This window comes from Macaca mulatta, chromosome X (assembly GCF_049350105.2).
Source record: "Macaca mulatta isolate MMU2019108-1 chromosome X, T2T-MMU8v2.0, whole genome shotgun sequence".
Classification (NCBI taxonomy): Eukaryota; Metazoa; Chordata; class Mammalia; order Primates; family Cercopithecidae; genus Macaca; species Macaca mulatta.
This window is the reverse complement of record NC_133426.1, coordinates 18,766,388-18,786,312: the sequence shown is the minus strand read 5'-3', so window position 1 is coordinate 18,786,312 and position 19,925 is coordinate 18,766,388. Positions and strand designations below refer to the sequence as shown.

The 19,925-nt window shown below is 37.8% G+C and overlaps 1 protein-coding gene and 1 long non-coding RNA gene across 6 annotated transcripts in view; one reads left to right on the top strand and one right to left on the bottom strand.

Moving 5' to 3' along the window:
- LOC106995167 (uncharacterized) overlaps positions 1-19,925 on the bottom strand; it is a 65,650-nt gene that overhangs the window by 6,774 nt on the left and 38,951 nt on the right. The gene's annotated exons all lie outside the window — the stretch shown is intronic.
- ADGRG2 (adhesion G protein-coupled receptor G2) overlaps positions 1-19,925 on the top strand; it is a 134,111-nt gene that overhangs the window by 80,081 nt on the left and 34,105 nt on the right. For 2 of the 5 annotated variants that reach the window (XM_028842108.2, XM_028842102.2), the window contains exons 4-12: positions 4,776-4,811; positions 7,521-7,544; positions 9,050-9,085; positions 11,067-11,108; positions 13,660-13,713; positions 16,487-16,542; positions 17,449-17,504; positions 18,730-18,769; positions 19,225-19,262. In XM_028842108.2, coding sequence (XP_028697941.1) covers positions 4,776-4,811; positions 7,521-7,544; positions 9,050-9,085; positions 11,067-11,108; positions 13,660-13,713; positions 16,487-16,542; positions 17,449-17,504; positions 18,730-18,769; positions 19,225-19,262 — 382 coding nt within the window. Of the gene's footprint in view, positions 1-4,775; positions 4,812-7,374; positions 7,423-7,520; positions 7,545-9,049; positions 9,086-11,066; positions 11,109-13,659; positions 13,714-16,486; positions 16,543-17,448; positions 17,505-18,729; positions 18,770-19,224; positions 19,263-19,925 lie in introns of all 5 variants that reach the window. The other 3 variants (XM_077989612.1, XM_028842106.2, XM_028842097.2) reach the window with 2 other exon arrangements.

Below are 19,925 nucleotides of genomic sequence, written 5' to 3'. Positions count from 1 at the left end.
CCTGCATCACAGAAAGCATGGATCAGTTTTTGCTATTCCTGTTATGCCATGTACATTCTCTCTTTGAGAATCCTTGCAACAGCCCCGTGCTACAATGAGAAGACTGCCTGGGATGCAATGACTGGATATGGAGGTGGGAGTTGGGGATGGGAAGGAGTCAGGAGCAATGGCCAGAGAGTTAGCATCTTGGTTTGTAGACTCGACTCTACTGTTAAAAGTAACTCTTTGTTTCTGAGCTCTTCACTTGACCCCTGTAGGATTTTCTCTCTTGAAGGATGGTTCCTTGCAACTCATTCTCCATAATTTAGGAAACTGGGTTTCTGAGTATGGTGGAAAGACTAATGGCTCCCCAAAGATGTCCACATCTTAAAATCCCTGGAACCTGTAAATACGTTACCTTACATAGCAAAAGGAAATTTGCAGGTGTGATTAAAATGAAAGACCATGAGATTATCGTGGACTACTTGGGTGGGCCTAATAGCTCTTAAAAGTGAAGAGGAGTCAGAGTGATGCCACCTGAGAAAGACCTGGCCCTGTCCCATCATGGCTGACTTTGAAGATGGAGGAATGGGGCATGAGCCAAGAAATGTGGAGGGCTTCTAGACTCTGGGAATTGAAGGATGGCCCTCAATTTATTGCTAGCAAGAAAATGAGGACCTTGGTCCTACAACCACAAGGATCTGAATTCTGCTTATCCTGAATAAGCAGGAAATGGATTCTCCCCTGGAGTTTCCAGAAAAGAATGTGGCCTAGCATCATCGGCAGCATTGATTTTAATCTGGTGAGACTCCTACTGGACGTCTGACCTGCAGAACTCTAAGATAACAATTTTGTGTTTGAAGCCACTAAGTTAATGGTACAGCAGCAACAGCAAACTGGTACCGAAGTTTTCAACTTCAATGTTTGGCTGGTGTTACTGGCAGTACTATTGAGTTCAGGAACTGATCAAATGTGGAAATGATGTGGGGTGATGAGGGATGAGTTCTTGGATATACCAAGTTGGAGAAGCAATGACAGCAAGACATTCACATGGCAGTGCTCAAACCACACTTGGCCATGTGGGATTAGAGTTTGGAAGGTAGTGGCAATAACTGAAAAAAAAAAGTGCCTGGGAGGGGATGCAGGGAAAGAGACTCCATCAATGGGGCCAGTTTCTTAAGTTTCCAGTTCGTCTGGCTCCATTTGGCTTCCATTCTAAGCCAAACTCCTGCTCATCCTAATTGGAATATATGGACTTTGTTTAAAAAAAAAAAAAAATCACTAGGGAGTCATACTGAGTAAATTTTATAGACACAGCACCATAATTTTATTTATTGACTTAAATTGAGACTTCCATAAATGAATAATGCTTGAAAATTGGCTCTTTGTAGGTTCCAAAGGAAAATCTGAAAATTTTAAATGTTTTTCCTTTCTTTGTTTATGAATCTTTTTAACAATGGAAATGTTTTGTCTCCTAAGAGTGGCATGGAGCTCAAATATATGACTCACTGGATATGACGACCACCTCTTTAAGTTCTAACAAATGGGAAGTGAGTTAGGAAAGGGCCCAAGAGAAACATAAGCTGATCCTCAGGGAAGTGTAAGTCCTGGGGGGATACCTCTAGGTTGGACCAGGAGTGAGGTGGAGCATCATAATGAGAGACAGAAAAAGTGAATACATGTTAGTCACTGAGTAGCTGGGTTCCTAAAGGAAAAAGAAATGCCAAAAGAAAAAAGCAGAGAAGAATCATTTAAAAATATCTAGCTTTAATTTACTAGATTCCCTCCCTTCATCAAAGTAGAGCGCCGTCTTTCCTGTTGGGAGTTACTGAGAGCCCTGTACGTTTCTTGATGAAAGAGACGGTCCAACCCCTCATCTACTTTTTTTTTTTTTTTTTTGAAACAGAGTCTGGCTCTGTCGCCCAGGCTGGAGTGCAGTGGTGTGATCTCAGCTCACTGCAACCTCTGCCTCCTGGGTTCAAGCAATTCTCATGTCTCAGCCTCCCAGGTAGCTGGGATCACAGATGTGCACCACCATGCCTGGCTAATTTCTGTGTTTTTAGTAGAGATGGCGTTTCTCCATGTTGGCCAGGCTGGTCTCGAACTCCTGGCCTTAAGTAATCCTCCTGCCTCGGCCTCCTAAAGTGCTGGGATTATAGATGTGAGCCACTGCGCCCAGCCTCGTCTACATTTTGATCAAGTTTCAGCTCTTGATTATAAGCCCACGCCTATCAAACTCAGAGATGGTGGACCAGTTTTGTGAGTTTCCAGAAAAACTTACTTCTCTGCTCTGGCTCTTCTCTTACGCTTGAGTTGCCCATTTTTTTCTAATAAGTAAGAAAGAGGTGAAATGCAAATCAGCCCCCTGTGTGTACACAGCTCTGGTCAACAGATTTGGCAGTGGAGAAGGTTGGAACTATGGCCATCCACTGGGCAAAATTGTCAGTGAAGCAATGTTAGCCTCTGTTGCCCCTCGACGTCACTCTCCATCCCTCTTCTCTGGTACCTAACTCTTCCCAGGTGCCTTCATCTTGCTGCCTGCCTTTGCCAGGTGCCTGCCCTTCGTCACTTTACCTGCCCACACTGACAGGTGTCATTCTGAGGGTAGTCCATATTGAATATTGATTTTACCCAGGGCTTTCCCACGTTGCCCAGTGTGGTAGCTCTTTGCTAGATGATCAGATGAATTCACCCAATTCAAATGAACTCATACTAAGATGTGAATGACTGATAACCCCTTAAGTGCTCCAAAATATATTTTTTAAATTAACCCTTTCAGGCTGGGCATGGTGGCTCACACCTGTAATCCCAGCACTTTGGGAGGCCGAGGTGGGTGCTTGAGCCTCAGGAGTTCAAGACCAGCCCTGGCAACATAGTGAGACCCCCGTCTCTACAAAAAATAAAATAAAATAATTAGCTAGGTGTGGTGGTGCATACCTATGGTCCCCAGCTACTCAAGAGGCTGAGGTGGGAGGATCACTTGAGCCTGGGAGGTCCGAGGCTGCAGTGAGCCACAATTGCACCACTGCACTCCAGCCTGGGCAACAAAGTGAGACCCTGTCTCAAAAACAAAATTAACCCTTTAAAAGCTAACTCAACAGACTCTGATTAGTGGAATATTAAAGTAACATGAGAGATATGAAGAACAGAGACTAAGGAAGAAGTAACTCCAATTAAATTAGGGCACCAAAGCACCTAGCCACTTGCCTACTTTTGCCTTGTTGGCTGCAGGGTAATTGGGGAACTTGGGCACTTATTCAGTCCTGCTTTCAAGCAGAACTATGATTTTAATTATCCCAGAAAACAATCAGTACCCTACCATCATTTCAAGAAAATAGGCTCCTGGAGGCTACCAGGTATGTTTCACTGTTCATTGTTAGTTTGCAAACATACTTACTCTTTCCTATTAATTATATCCAAGATATCATTGTGAAAATAATTATCCCTTTGTAATTAATTTTTTTTCATGTATAAGATAACACCCCATGTGGGTCAGTGTTTGGGGATGTATCACTCCCAAAGGGTAGTGTAAATTGGTCCAAGTTTTCTCTAGGGCATTTTGCAAACAATATTTATGGAATTTCTGAAAGAAATAGCCACATATGTATGTAAAAATTTAGCCCAAAGGACTTATTGCAGCATTGTTTGTAATCATGAAAATTCGTACACACCAAAATGCCCATTAAGAGGAAATGTGTTATATAGATAAATGGTACATACAACAATTGAAGTGCTATTCAGCCATCATAGATGGTGTTGTGGAAAACTGATGATACAGAATGACATTCAGGATATATTGTCATAAGAAAAATCAAGTTATAAATATATTTGTGTGATATAATCCTTATACATATACATACATATATACACATATAAACATATGCATGTATCTGTATATATGTACATATATATACACACATAGAAAGAGTAATATATACCAACATGTTAATGTCATTTTTCTCTGAGTGGCAAAAGTATAGATGGTTTTTATTTTCTTCTTCTTGCTTATCTGTCATTTCTAAAGTTTCTCCAATAAGTATGTATTATTTTCATAGACAGAAATATAGAATTACTTTTCTTTTAAGGGATCTGAGCACTTTCCCCAAATAAATAACTCAGCAGCTCTTGTAGTTTATAAACCCAGAGACGTCTGATCTAGCTTAACTCATAAGAAAGAAATGGCTGACTAGATACAACGTCTGTGTTCAAAAGCAGCACAGTTAACGGAAGTTTAATTTATGCAAACATACACGTTTACTTTTATACATTTTTAGGAATATTATCCAACAGCTGACGTTCTTAGTCATCATTTTCAGTTTGAAATTAGCTAAACCATTATATGACAAAATAGATGAAGCACCACCAACAGTTCAAAATTGGAAAGATTGCCTCACCAAAGATAGGTCTCTGTAGAGAATTAAAAAGGATTGATTAGGCTGTTGAAAATAATAGTAAATTAACATACTGCCCTCTTTTGGTAGCTATTTGTAATTCAGCTTACGTTCACTTCCATTAAAGATGTTAATCTCCTACAAATGTGTGCATAAATTAAACTAATTTTATCTTATTTTTAAAAATAAATTTTATTGTGCACATTTGAGGTTTATAACATGATGGGATGGAGTACACAGGGATAGTAAAATTGTTACAGTAGTGAGGCTGATAAACATTCACATACTTTTTTTTAGTGACATGAGTAGCTAAAACCTACTTATTTGACAAAAAAATCCTTAATATAATTGTATTGATTTTAGTCCTCATGAAACTAATTCTGAATCACCTCTTTTCCTCAACAGAAGATACTGATAATTCCAGTTTGTCACCACCACCTGGTAAGTTTTTTTTTTTTTAGAACTCTGGGGAATTTCAGGAAAATGGGGAATTTCAGGAAAATATTATTCTATAAGTTCTCTATGAAACATGGCATGTAGTCAGGTACAACAAAATTATTTTCCTCCAAGAAGCTTAATTAGGTCATTAAGCCTACTCCTGAAAAATCAATAGCCAGCGTAGACCGGAGGACAGCCATATTGATCCATCCATATTGCTGGACAAAGCCAGGCAACAAATCACAGGAGACTAAATTGCTAGTTTTCATTACAGTGATTACTTAAGTTCATCAGTTATTTTTAGTATTCTAGTTCACAAGTCTCTTGAAGAGTATCAGGAACATAAACATGCCAGATGTTTTTACATTTAAGGGAGGAGATGAGATGTTCACTTAAATATACACCCTCAGTACCTCCACCAAAAGGATATGTTTCACTAGGATTCTAAGGGCTTAGCACTCACTAGAATGGGAAGGCAAATACATTAGAACCCAGATTGGCAGGAGCCTGGAACAGAACCCGAACTCGAGACTGCTAGCTGGAATGGGACCTTAGGGATAAAGAGACCCAGCCCTGTCCCTTAGTTGATGAGATAATGCAGCCTGGAGTGGCTGAGGAACTCCTCTAAGATCACATAGCTCCATGTCACACAGAGGCAGCACATGGCTTCTCTGACTCCTACTTCTGTACTCTTTCGGGTACACCATCTATTCTAGAACAATCTTTTATGATGGGGAGTGAGTCAACTCATGTTCTTTCTATAGTTGTGTGCAAATGAGCTTCTACTGTTATTGATTCATTATTTAATCCAATTAATCACAATAGCTGTACTTCTCATGCACTGCTATGTATCTGGAAGTCTTCAGACATCTCCTCGTTCTCCTCTCAATCTTGCAGCATAGGAAATATTCGTGTTATAGATGAGAAAACTGGGGCTTGGGGAGGATAAAACATGCTCATGTTCACACATTCTCTGGAGCCAGACGACTGGAGTTGTAATTTGGCCACCACCTTCCTGCCTTCATTGCTAGCTGTGTGGTTTTGGGCTACTTCCTTTAACCGTTCCATGCCTCAGTTTCCTCTCCTGTAAATTGGGGAGAATAATAGTACCTGCTCGTGGGGTAGTTGTGAAGATGGAATGAGATAACACATGTGCCAGGCACAGTGTAAACCCTTGGTAAGTAGTAACTATTATTTTTATAAGTTTTTGAGTAATGGGGCAAAGATTCAAACCCAGGACTGCAGGCCTCCAAAGTCCAAGCTCTTTTGATCTCGCCAATTTGCCTCCTAGTTGTTAAGCTTCTAGGGCACAATGAACCACTATATTTTTCTTCCAGCAGAATAGTCCTCAGCAAACTGAATCATGGTGATATCTGCAAAACCTTGTTTGCATAGAATAGGGAATGGGGCTCTGGGGGGACACACTGGGTCTAGTCACAGCCTGGGTTCTAGGTGCCCTGGGAGAGAGCAGTGCACACTGGAAGGTAAGAGCCAGTGTAGCATCAAGGGATGGATGGGCAGCCATGCCCAGCGGTCTCTTCTTTGCACAGTGTCGTCATTCATCAACATTCACAAGAATTAATAGTCATTCCTTAAAAACTAGTTGTGGCCAATTATTTTGTTCTGTCCCAAGAGCAAAAAGGATTCTGTATCTACGCTTTGAATCTTATTGCTCAGGAACTGTCTTACTTCTCAAGAAATATCCTTGGTAATTTAAGAAATAAATAAATGTAGTAAATGACAAAATATGGAAACAATAATGTGGACAGACCGTTTGTGTGTGTTTCAGCCAACACATGAGCAGTCTAAAACAGGCCAGCCAAAGTGCCTTGACGCACCCAAATTTTGTCCATGCCAGCTGAAAATCAGGCTCCCTACTGCAAAACTTACTTTAGTTATAAAATGTTTGTGTTTGCTTTTCCCATGTTTAGGTAGAGGTCAAGCCATTGGATCTTTTAAATATTTAAATATGTAAAATGTATGTAGTAGATTGACTTCTTAGCTTAAGTGGAGTCATTCCACAGGAAATTTATCACTTGATTAATTGCCTTAATAGCAGCCATATTTTAAAATAACTTGCCAGGAAATCTGGTTAGGTAGTACAGTATTGAGTGGTAGCAATTTTTTTAATCCTAAATTTGCTGTGGGAAGATTTGCTAGGCATCATTATAACAGAATGGCACCAGCGTGCCAATATATTTCATGATTGTAATTCAGCAAGATATTTAAAATGTTTTCTAGAATGCTCTGGCTGAAAAAATTTTAAAGTAGTATTTCTTGTATTTTGGTCTGGTTCCTAATCTTATTTCTATAATATTCCATAAGTAGTTAGCAAGCTTTGTGGTCAGGGGTCTCAGGTTCACTCATCTTGGGTTCTTTTTCTACAATTCTCTGATTAAATTTTATACTCACTGAGCGCTTATGGGACATGCAGATTTAACTACATCTTGGTCTGCTAGTGTGTTTTCTACTTCTTTTCATAATTATATCTCAAAAGTTTTAATTCTTTAAAATTTGACAAATAATTGTTTCAAAGTATTTATTTAATTTTTTTTTTCTCCTGCAGCTAAATTATCTGTTGTCAGTTTTGCCCCCTCCTCCAGTGGTACTCCAGGCAAGATTTTGAAAAAATATAAACCTAGATTTAGTCCAATTTGTTAAAGTTTTGTTTTAATTATATCTTTGTATTGTTTTTCTCCTCGGGACAAAAAGAGGTTGAAACAACAAGCCTCAATGGTAAGAATTTTTCTGAAGCAAGTGAAAATTGATAACCTTTAATATGAATATAAGTGTAATGAATGGTGTTGAAGGTTTCCATTTCTAAATTATTTCTGAATACATCGAGTAGTTTCAAATAACCCAAAACAAAAACCCAAAACAAAACTTGTCAACCCTGGAGAGTGACCTAAACTTTCTGGTTAAATGATAACATTCTTACAGTCATGGAGGGAAGAGAGCCGTCCACCACTCTAATTGTTAGCTTAAAAAGAAAAGAAATATCGATCACATTTTGAATTCTCCATTCCTTTGCTGTCCAACACAATGCCAACAAGTTTTACATGACAGATTGTTTAAATGTGAAAAGCACATCCAGTAATTCAATATGATTCAGCATGGATTTGGAGGCACAGCATGTTCAAAGATAGCCTTTTTACAGATGATTTGATCAATTTTTAAATAGTATGAAATGGAAAAAAAATGGCTTCCCCATCATGCTAGAGAAAAGGGCAAAGAAGTGGGCTGTATTCAAAGCACGGGGGCAGAGCGGTACATTCTGTTCCCTCCAATAAGTGAACAGAATGGGTAGACAGCCTTCCTTCCATCTTATTGTGATGAAACCCCAACACTTTTCACAAGCCCTTGGTTAAAATCAAATCTCACCATGTGGTTGGTGGTTAAGGAACTAAACAATCATAGATGCAGCTCATACTAATTGAAACTGGTTTAAATTCATATTTGGCCCAATGGGAAGGGACGGATGTTATCATTTTTATGTGCAGTTACCTCTCACAGTGAAAATAATATCTTCAATTTAGCTTTGGTGCAGTTTTTGGATCCCATTGTGTGTGTGTGTGTGTGTGTGTGTGTGTGTACCGTGTTTTAAGTATGATCATGTAATAAATGCCTTTTGGTTTTTTCCTAAAATTTCATCCAGAATGATAAATTCTAGAATGATTTGGATTTAAAGAAATGCCAATAGAATAGATTTTAAATTGGATTTTAAATCAAACAGGATCCAAATGAGATTTTCTTAAAAGTTAGTCGAATATAATGGTCATTTACTCCAAATTTAAGCTAGAATTATTTTAAATTGCTTTATAAGAATGTACCGCTGGTAAAAATGTATTATACATCCACAGGTCTATATGTTAAAATCAGTATTAATGTTGGAAATATCATATCCCTTAGGGACTTTCATTATAATAGAAAAAAAAGGGACAAAATAGTAAACAACATAGATGAGTTTATTCAAATCTAATGGTTACGGAAGTGTTGCTAAGTGTTTAGACATGTAACTTGCATTTGAATCAATGAACATTTGCTCAGGAATTGTCTCCAGGGGTTGGAGAATGGAGTAATGAGACGATGGGTAGCAAAAACATTTAGTAGTGTCAGTTGGCTTTTGCAAAACTAACTTCTCCCAGATTTGGGGAAAAGGGAAATGTTTAAGGAATCTTGGAAGACACACATGTTTATAAACCATGCCAGTAGTTATGCTAATTTTTATAATTTTATTTCAGATGTTTCTTTAAGCTTACCCCCTTTAAACAAAACAGGTAATATCAAGTGATTTCTAAATGTAATAGCTTCTTCTGCAGCCTCTTGAGTTTCTTGCTTGTGCGGTCTACTGGGTTACTAAAGAGTTTTCTTTTGTCTCCTTGCCCTCTTTCCTGTGCCTTCAACCACTGATTTATGACCCCTTTTACTTTGACATTGAACTATAATTCTGTCACCACACTCCCAAACCTCCAAACGATAGCCATAGCACTCCATTTAAAATAGCATGTATTATTTTTGTGATTATAATAGTGATACATATTAGCTCATAAAAATGGAGAATGTAGAGAAATACAAAGAAGAAAACACAAATCTTCTTTAATGTTACTTTCCTAAGACTATGACTGTTAACAATTTGGTCTATGTCCATTTAGTATCATTTATACATCTATTTATATACATATACTCTTATATCCTTTGCAAAATAGTCATAATTTACATAGATTTTTGTATCTTGCCCTTTTGACTTAATATTACATTAGAAGTATCTTCCAGTGTCCCTTACTATTATGACTTGATAATATTCCATTTTGTACCATATGTTGAACTTTAAAGTTGTTTCTATCTTTTTAATAGAAGTTATTGCAATGAACATTCTGGTGCCAACATCTTTGCATTCATTTCTTATTTCTGTAGGATACATTCCAGGGATTACAATATGCAAGGATTGCATTCTAAGGGTCAGCAGTAAGACTATTGTAAGACCCTTGATACTACTGCTCAGTTACCTTCTAGAAAGGTTGTGCCCAGCGACATTCCTGTCTGCAGTGGATGCGAATGTCTGTGTCACTGTACCTTTGCTGAGACTGTATCATATATTATTAAATCTTTCTCTCAACTCTTAGGTTTTATTTTTCATTCATGATTATTAGTGAAGTTAAACATTTTTACCCCAGAGCACTTTAGTTACCAAAACCAGAAGTTCATTTCACAGTTGTATTTTGTTTGCTCTGAAAAGGAAACTGTCAGGGCAAACAAAATAATATATTTAAAAGATTCTTAATGACAATGTGAAATGCTATCAGCCTTCATAATTACCACCCACCATTGCTCATGGGCCACACATTGAAACCTGACAGTTTCAGAAACCTCATTTGTGTGTCTTTGTTACTGATGAGTTTCTGCCAGGATAACATCATCATTCTTAAGAGTGTCTCCAATCTCTGAGCTTGGCCTTTTCTTCAGAATTTGCCCATTCACCCTAGGTGACAGAGCTTCGATGCAAATCTATGCCCTGAACACAGCCTCTTTCCATTGGCCATTTTTATAGCAAAGATTTCTGTGCCCAGTTCTCCATCATCTGGGGAATGAACCATGAGCTCTGTCCCCAAAATGTGTTTGGAAGACATTTCTAAAGTTTGCTCCTTCGGGGCATGTTAATATTTGCCTGTGAGTCACGCACTTTGAACAGTCCTGGTTCTGCTGTGGGCATGTTATGTGACTGTATATAGGTGGATGATCTCGACTTCTCTGAGAATAGCATTCTCCATCGATACAATGGGGATAGTATTATGTTAACTCCTAAAGCAAGACACTTGATTGTATAATAGCAATACTTTACATCCCATGTGTACTGTTTCACATTAATTTTTATTCTGAATCTCCTGCTCTCTACAATCTATCAACTGAAGGTCCCGATAGTGGCTTAATTCTACATATCTGAAGTGTAAGTGCACATCATTTGTCTTGCAGCAGTGCATGGAAACTAAAGTAGAATTACACAAGCAGTGGGATGTGTAATGGGTGTGATCTAACTGTGTAAACATGGAACTCCAACTCCCAGACTCACCCTGTGCCAATGCTATAGGATCCGTGGATGCGGTTCCTGTTCATTCTGTTGCTGAGATGACTGATAGTGTCTTAAAGGTGTCAACAGTGTGACTTTTTTTTTTAGCACTTCACTAAAATGATACTCATGGCAAATTGTTTTTAAAAAACAAGCAACAATTATTCTCTAATATTTAAGTTGTTTCTTTGCAGAAAAAACTAAAATCACTATAGTAAAAACCTTCAATGCATCAGGTATGACTTATTATCAATATTAAGACTTTCTTTTTTTATAACTAAAGTAAAATTAAACAAATGGCTGGTGTTTATAATTTCTTTCTCTTTTTTCCAATCTTTTCAAGATAAAATCTGATCTTAATGAATAGATGTGTATGCACTGGGTACCTGAAATTGTTCTAGGTGTTTGGGGCTATATAATAATGATCAGACACAGAGCCCACCCTCAAGAATCTTCTAGTCTATGGGTGGAGACAAGGCAAACAAATAGATAACTAACATGAACATGCATGCAGATAAAGGCAATGATTATACAAGTATTACTGACATGGTTAAGAGGCATAGGAGTAGAGGGAGATGCAATTAATGAAAAAGTTAGAGGAATGAACCTCAAATTTTGTTTTTCCTGAGACAAGGTCTCACTCAGTGGCCCAGGCTACAGTGCAGTGGCACAATCATAGCTCACTGCAGCCTCAACCTCCTTGGCTCAGGCGATCCTCCCACCTCCGCCTCCTGAGTTGTGCCATCAAGCCCTGTTAATTTTTGTATTTTTTGTAGAAACAGGATTTTGCCACATTGCCCGGGCTGGTCTCAAACTCCTGGGCTCAAGTGATCTGCCTGCCTCAGCCTCCCAGAGTGCTAAGATTACAGGCCTGAGTCACTGTACCTGGCCAAATTCTTTTTAAATCCAAGAAAATGTGTACTTTTTAAGTTTCTGATACAAGACTACACACACAAGACATGCTTGACAAAGGCTTGATTTCAAGTAGGGGTTGGCAAACTATCACCAATGGGCCAAATCGGGCTCACTGCCTGTTTTTGTGAATAAAGTTTTATTGGAACACTACTATGCCCCTTTGCTTACATATTCTCTATAGCTATTTTTCTGCTGCATAAAACATGAGTAGTTGCAACAGAGACCATACGACCACAAAGCTTAAATATTTACTATCTGACCCTTTAGAAAGTTTTCTCACTCATGATTTAAGGAATGACCTGTGGCCATGTACATAAAGGAGATTACAGATGAGAACCCTAGCAATAGGAAAAACAAATTATCAGTATGAATGAGCAGCAAGAAGACACACATCACTGGAAATGGAGGTGCAGCTAAAATTTAGAAAAAGATAGATGATCGAATGAAAAGTTTAGTAAGTAATACAGCAATGGTTTAAAGGAAATTTAAAGCATAACTACCCATTATAGAATCTATACATTCTATATTTGCATAGTATATATGTTACAGTGAGTTCTATCTATAAGCAAGTATATTTGCTTATAGACAGAAGAAGAAATGAAATCTTTCTCTTTTGGTGTGGGTAACACTGCTTTGGAACAATATAAAAATCTACAGATCTGGTAATTTGGGGTACCTAAATTTAATTTGCTCACAAAATCAAAACTCATAGCTATAGGCGTCTTCGCTAAAGCATGATGCCTATATATCAATAAATCACACTAGTAGAAACCATATCACATGCACTAACTCAAATTATAATTTTAATTTGTACCCAAACTAGTTTTCTCATAGAAATGAACTAAGGATTCCTAATGTGCAATGGAAAGAAACTAGCAATTGGGCATTGCATACATAATTCTGACCAAACAAGACCTAACAAGGAGACATAAATATTTCTTAATATAACAAGTTTTTCCCTTGGCAGTTGGTTTAATACATTATCAGCATTTGCTCCTCCCGTATACTATGGATCTCTGATGCTTTGCCAAAAGGATGCAATTAATAAAGGAAGGCTTTTTAGAGAAGTAAACCTTGAGTTCTTTTCAAATTGAAGAAGAGATATACTTCTCCTCTCACCAAAGGAGAAAGTGTTTCTCAGGTTAATACGTATAAAGTTTTGGTTCTGATGCTCATTTTATCTCCCAGTCATCTCTGTCTCCTTTGTATGCCTGTGTGGTCTGTTGTCCTGGTCATCACTCCATTTTGCCCTCACTAATACATAAATTTAAAAATGCTTTTATTTACTGGCTAATATCATCCACTAGATTGTAAGCTCCTTGAGGGCAGGATCTATATCTGGAAACTCCCAAAGCCTGTAGAATATGGTTAATGCTCAGCAAATATGTTTTGAATTTTGTAGATTTGCCCATGAAACAATATTATGACATTAATGTTATTTCATACATACATTTGCATAAAGAGCTAGGATTAACATTAGAGTGTTCATAGACTCTCCTACCTAGGAAAAGAAGGAGGATCTATGATTAAGGGCCATCCATTTAAAGTCTCTACTTGGTTTGTGTTCATGGTGCTCTGTTTATACTGAACAGGAGAGGGATTAATTGGGAAGGAGACAAAAATTTTAGGGAGGAGTTGAGGGTCAGATATTGACATACTAAAGATTAGTAAAGAATTAAGTTCCATAGCTGACCAACCAACAAATGAAAACTCATTTCTTTAGTCTTTGTGGAATTCATCCAGCCAATTAAATCCAGCTTATAATATTGCTGGTCCACATTTGATGCCTACATTTATGAATTCTCTTGACATTGCAGCACATAAACACAGGCATTGACATGCTTAACCGGCTGGGTTGTGTTTTCTTTGCAGGCGTCAAACTCCAGAGAAATATCTGCAATTTGTCATCTATTTGCAATGACTCAGGTTAGTTCTTGTGTACATTATACATTACCAGATAAATTTCCTCCATAGAGATAAATGGTTTGCTTTCTTTTCTTTTGAGTATGTGGTATGTGCCTCTTGGATCTGCTTCTTTTCATGCCACCTGGCTACTAGGAGTCCCTAATAAAAACAAAACAAATTTTATATCTGGCTGAAATTATCTTCCCGTTGCCTAGTGAGAAGATGGATTAACTTCCTTAATATGAGACATAAAGCTCTATAATAAATATTTTTCATTATAGTTTTAAATCCATAACTAATACCCTTAGAATTAATTCATGAACATAATTAATAAAGACATTAATAATTATTGAAAGTCACTTCTTATATAGAAATCTGTCAAGCTTTTCCATAGGGCCTTAAGTATTAGAGCTTAGAAACAGGATAACGTCTTGCTAAGAATAAACAGATCAGCCTGTTGAATGTTGAAAACTCATGTACACCTAGTTTAAGTGGATGCTAATTCCAGCAGTGTCCATAGTGTATTTTGCCATCTCTAACTAAGACCATTTGCTATTTTTAAAAATTGAGATGGAAATCTCTTGAGAACATGCTATTTTTGAAATGGGAATATTTTCCCTTCTGCCATGGGCCAGACGGAATAAAACAACAACTTTTCTCACCTTGGTTTGGCTCCCTGGGCTCCCTTTCTTGTTAAAACCAATGAAAACAAATATGAAAAACAGAAAAATATGGTGTGGCAGGTCAGAATTGGCCAGAGATCATGAGAAGTGAGAAGAGGAAGTTAACTAGGTATTTTATGATATGAAAGTCTTATTGTGATTATAGTAATAAGCAATCATTACAGGAATGTTTTCTTTATTCCATTCCTTTTAACAGTTTAATAATTTGTGTGAAAAACATAGGTAACAATTTCAAGTAAAATAAGGTTGGATAAATTAGAAAACAAGAAAACATCCTATTAAAAAAATGTTTCATAAACACTTTCTATTGTGTGAATACAAGATTTGCTTATTTTTCTGCTGATACTACATTCTAGGTAGAATATAGGAGGAAAATATTAGCTGGTTTTGATTAAAGAAAACAAAGTGTTGGATACATTTCATTTTCGTATATCGTATAACCCTCTTCTCTTTTCCTCCTCCTTCTCTCCCTACTCTCTGAGTCTTCCGTTTACCGAATTCCCCATAATGTCATTATTTTTGTGCTTCATTTATGTTTTGGGCTGGTGACTAATGTCTAGTTCAGTGTTGTGTCTACATGATGTTTGATAACTGTTTGAAAATTGAACATGTAGTTTAAAAAAAAAAACTGGTCATCTTGAATAGCAGATGCCAGAAAGCTGGTTGGAGTAATGTTTTCCCCAATTAAGGGACCGAATTGACCATTGGTTTTAGTGTCGGTGAAAACAACCTCATCAGGGTTTTTGGCACCAGAAACCCCATGGTACCCTGCCAGAAACTAGAAACCTTCACTTCTTGCAGGTTCCAATCTGGGTTCATTAAGGAAAATGGAGGCTGACGAAGAAAATGGGAGCTGACCAAGAGTCAGGCTGACAGTCAGAAGGTGGTGGCTTCCTGGTTGCTCTGCTACCACTGTGCTCCCGGCACGTTTATGAAACTCAACATTCATTCAATAAGAATGTGAGGCAGAGATGTTGTGGGTGTTGGCACACACGTACACAAACACACAATTTAAATAATCATTTAAAAGCTAAGATTTAAAAAAATGGATAAGTAATTCTATGCAGATATCAAATATCTTTTAATAATTACATACTGTATGAATTGAAATTTCAGTATCGATATGTGGAAACTGAGGTTCTCAGTAGAAGAGTTGCTGAAATAGATCATGTCAAACACTGGTCTAGTGCTTTCTTGGCCATTTTTAAGCAGGAATCAGTTGTTGTACTTTGGGGTACAATAAAAGATGATGAGAAGAGGAGGCCTTCTAGCTCAGGGGTTGGCAAACTATCAGCCATAGTCCAAATATGGCCTGTTTTTGTAAATAAAGTTTTATTGGAACACAGCCCATGCCTGTTCATTTATGTATTGTCTATGGCTGCTTTCACGCTACAATGGCAGAGTTGGGTAGTTATAACATAGACCATATGGCCTGCAAACCCTCAAATATTGACTACTTGCTCAATCACCAAAAACATTGGCTGAGCTCTGGCTCTAGTTTATGTGATATCCTTTGCCCTATTGCTCACAAGGCCAGTTTGGGGTTCCTATAGATCAAGCTTGTTCAACCGCGGCCCATGGGCCACATGGGGCCCAGGACAGCTTTGAATGTGGCCCAACACAAACTCGTAAACTTTCATAAAACATTATGAGATTTATGCATGGCCTTTTTTTTTTTTTTTTTTTTTTTTTTTTTTAGCTCATCAGTTGTCGTCGTTAGTGTATTTTATATGTGGCCCAAGACAATTCTTCTTTCAATGTGGCCCAGGGAAGCCAAAAGATTGGACACCCCTGCATATAGATTATGAAGTGCACACCATGTCTTTCTGTTTAGGAGTCTCTATTTTATTTGTTTCCAGATAGAGTCAAAGGCCCCAGGAATAAAATTTCTTAACAAGGGGGCAAGTTTTCTCTTTCTGAATTCCCACATAAAATTTACAGTTCATATTTTCTGAAAATTACGTTGATAATATTTGAGTAACTTACTGACAGAGTGTGAATAAAAACAATTTGATGAAACCTTATAATTTGATAATCTTTTTGTATGTGGTATTAATCCTCAAGCTATGAAGATACAAGTCTCAAATATCTTTTTGAAATTTTATTTTTAGCATTTTTTAGAGGTGAGATCATGTTTCAATATGATAGAGAAAGCACCATTCCCCAGGTAAGTTTTAAAGATTTTTCTTACTGCAATCTTAAAAGGCAAATTCACATGTATTTAAACATTTGTTTGAGGTTCAGATTATTTGTGATATTTGGTATATTTATTGTTATGACCAAATTTAAATAAAATATGTTAATTGAGTCCCTAGCTTTATAGAGAGGGCTTTAATTCATAATAATCATGGTATTTTGTTAATAACTATATTTTAGTTTTCAATAGGCTTGCTGCTGAATAAGAATGTTAAGATGATGCAGTTCTACTGCCAGTTAAAATTTTAAATTATATTAGAAACTCCTAGCAACAAGAAATATATGTATTGAATCTAAGAATAATATTGTGAATGTGATTCTCTTCGCCCCATGGGGGATTCTGATGCAGTGGTATCAACCTTCCCAAACCCTAGATTGGTTCAGAGGATCCCAGCCAAATGTGGTTCATTCATTCAATGACTATTTCTGAGTACCTACTATGTGCCAGGCAATGAACTGGTTACTAGAAATACAGCGATGGCTGCTATCAAGTTTTCCTTTTTACATTGGGGTCTGTTAACTTAGATCCAGGACCTTTTGTGACAACAGTGTTAATAGTGTTCTTTGAGGGGAACTCTTGAAATGAAGAAAGACAGAAATCAGCACATCAGAGTTGCTGACTTAGAATATTTTTTAAAGAAAACATAAAACAAAAACAGGCTCAGCCAATACGGATTAACTTTTGAGAACCACTTTTTGCCCTCCCTTTTTTATAAAACTGCAACTTGATCATTAGATAGACAATGTTCCTTGCATTTAGGATTCAGTCTTTGGGGTATAGTTATTTGAGTGGCTGATAAAACTGAAGAACAACTTATTGTTAGAGAGTGAAAAAACAGTGTTTGTTATATTCTTAATGATTTTGTGCTTCTAACAGAATCAACATATAACAAATGGCACCTTAACTGGAGTCCTGTCTCTAAGTGAATTAAAGTGAGTAATCTGCCGTTGGATTTGAAACTTCAGACATCAACTACGGAAGGATACTTTTTGAGTCATATTTGCTATTGAAAACTGAGAATGGGAAAGAGACCAGCCCAAAGGTTATAGAGCCAACTGATTCTTAACTTCCTTGCAGATTAACCATAATCACATCAACTATTATCCCCATGAGGATCGTTGATGCTCTGAAGTTATATAACAGCTTCATTTGAATTAGCATTTGAGTTTTAATGATTTGGTATCCAGCATGGTTGAAAGAGGAGTCCAAGGTGGGACTCCAAATATATGATTTGTTGATGCTTTCATGAAGCATCAGTGATTCATAAGTCAGAGAAAAGTCTTTGTTAAGTAGACCCAGGCTTACAAGGACAAGCACAGACAATGAGAAATGCATTACAAACAGATGCCCCTTGCCCAGGTGCAGTGGCTCACCCCTGTAATCCCAGCACTTTGGGAGGCCAAGGCAGGTGGATCACCTGAAGTCAGGAGTTCAAGACCAGCCTGGCAAATATGGTGAAACCCCATCTCTACTAAAAATACAAAAATTAGCTGGGCATGGTGGCGGGCGCCTGTAATCCCAGCTACTCGGGAATCTAGTTAAAGAATTCATCCCTGTTTGAGAACTACCGCCTTTGAGTGAATTCTTTTACTAGATTCCTCTCATCCCAACTTCATGTGAAGCTCTGCCACTTTGAAGAAATGAAAGCGTGGTTGGAGTGCGATTGGAGGAGAGGAATGAGAGAATTTCCTAAGGGGGAGTTGTGAGGAAGGGAAGGCAGCGTTGGAGAGGGCCAGAGAGGGCAGGACCAGGTCAGTGGGAGACAGGGTGAGGAAGAAATCAGAGGCACAGGGTCCCCAGGGTAAGTGGCCTGCCCCTCTCAGAAATTTTTGCCTGGGGCCAGCTTTCCCTCTGACCCTCTGCCAGAAGAAACTGCCTGAGGTTGTAGTAGCCTCATGAATAACAAAATTGTCCAATCATAATTTATATCTCACTTTTGGCTAGAACTGACATAGCTCCCGTCTGGTTGGTTTCCCTTGTCATATAAATAATTTATTTTCTTGCCACATAGGACTCTCTTATACTCTCTGTTTCTTCAAAGTGAACACCGTAAGCAACGTATACCATGTGCTTGATTTAATTGCTAAAATCTAACATGTTTTGAATTTAATATCACTAATGATCTCCTTAATGTCAATTTCTCTCATTTTGTTACAGACGCTCAGAGCTCAACAAAACCCTGCAAACCCTAAGTGAGGTAATCATAGTGCACCCTGTAGCTTGTTTAAAATTATTGTTATGATTTGGGGGAAAGCATAGGGTTCTGCATTCCTGGGAGATATGTATTCAAATTCTTCCAAATTTGTTGTGTAAGAGAATGAATGGACTAGTTTTTTTATTCCAAAAATCAGAACTGGAAGTAATGGGTAGACATTACAAGGAGGTAGATTTTCCTTCATGTAACACCAAGAGTTTCTTAAAATATAAACTCCAGGAAAATGAGCTTCCTTGTGTAACAGTGACCTCACGGAGATTGTATGGCCTGAAAAGCGTTGATGATATGCCGGGAATCTGATAGGAATGTTAAATGGACAATCCCTAAGGGCTCTCATGATTCTAAAATTCTTTGATTAGCCTTGGGTCTTCTTTTCTGATATTTCCAACTGCCCAAAGTAACATATATGTCTATACATGTTTTTTGTTTTGTTTCAGACTTATTTTATAATGTGTGCTACAGCAGAGGCCCAAAGGTCAGTCATTTTTAATACTTTCATAAATATCATTTCTCCATTTATGAGAAATAAAGTATTAAGGAGTCTTAGTTAAATTGCAAATGCAAAGGGGGTCCTCTAAAATAAATACATATTAATGACATTTTGGATTTAAATATTTTTATTTTTCCAAACACTGATCACTCTGTCATATCTGTCTTCTCATTTCTTTCCAAGCACAGAGAGATGTGTAGTATCGGGCCATTTACCTCTGGTTCCACAAGGCTAAGGGTCATCAGTGTCCTTAGCCCCGAGGGCCACCAATATAACCAAGAAATGGCTCCCAGTGGTCCAGGCAGGGTGAAGGCCAGACCAAAAAGAGGGAATATAACATGGAGCTTGGGAAAAGAAGGAAAGAGGAGGAAGGAAAAGATTGGAAAGAAAGAGAAAAGAACATGGCTGGGTGTGGTGGCTCACGCCTGTAATCCCAGCACTTTGGGAGGCTGAGGTGGGCAGATTACTTGAGGTCAGGGGTTCGAGAACAACCTGGCCAACATGGCGAAACCTCATCTCTACTAAAAATACAAAAATTAGCCAGGCATGGTGGCGGGCGCCTGTAATCCCAGCTACTCAGGAGGCTGAGACACAAAAATCACGTAAGCCTGGGAGGCAGAGGTTTCAGTGAGCCAAGATTGCACCATT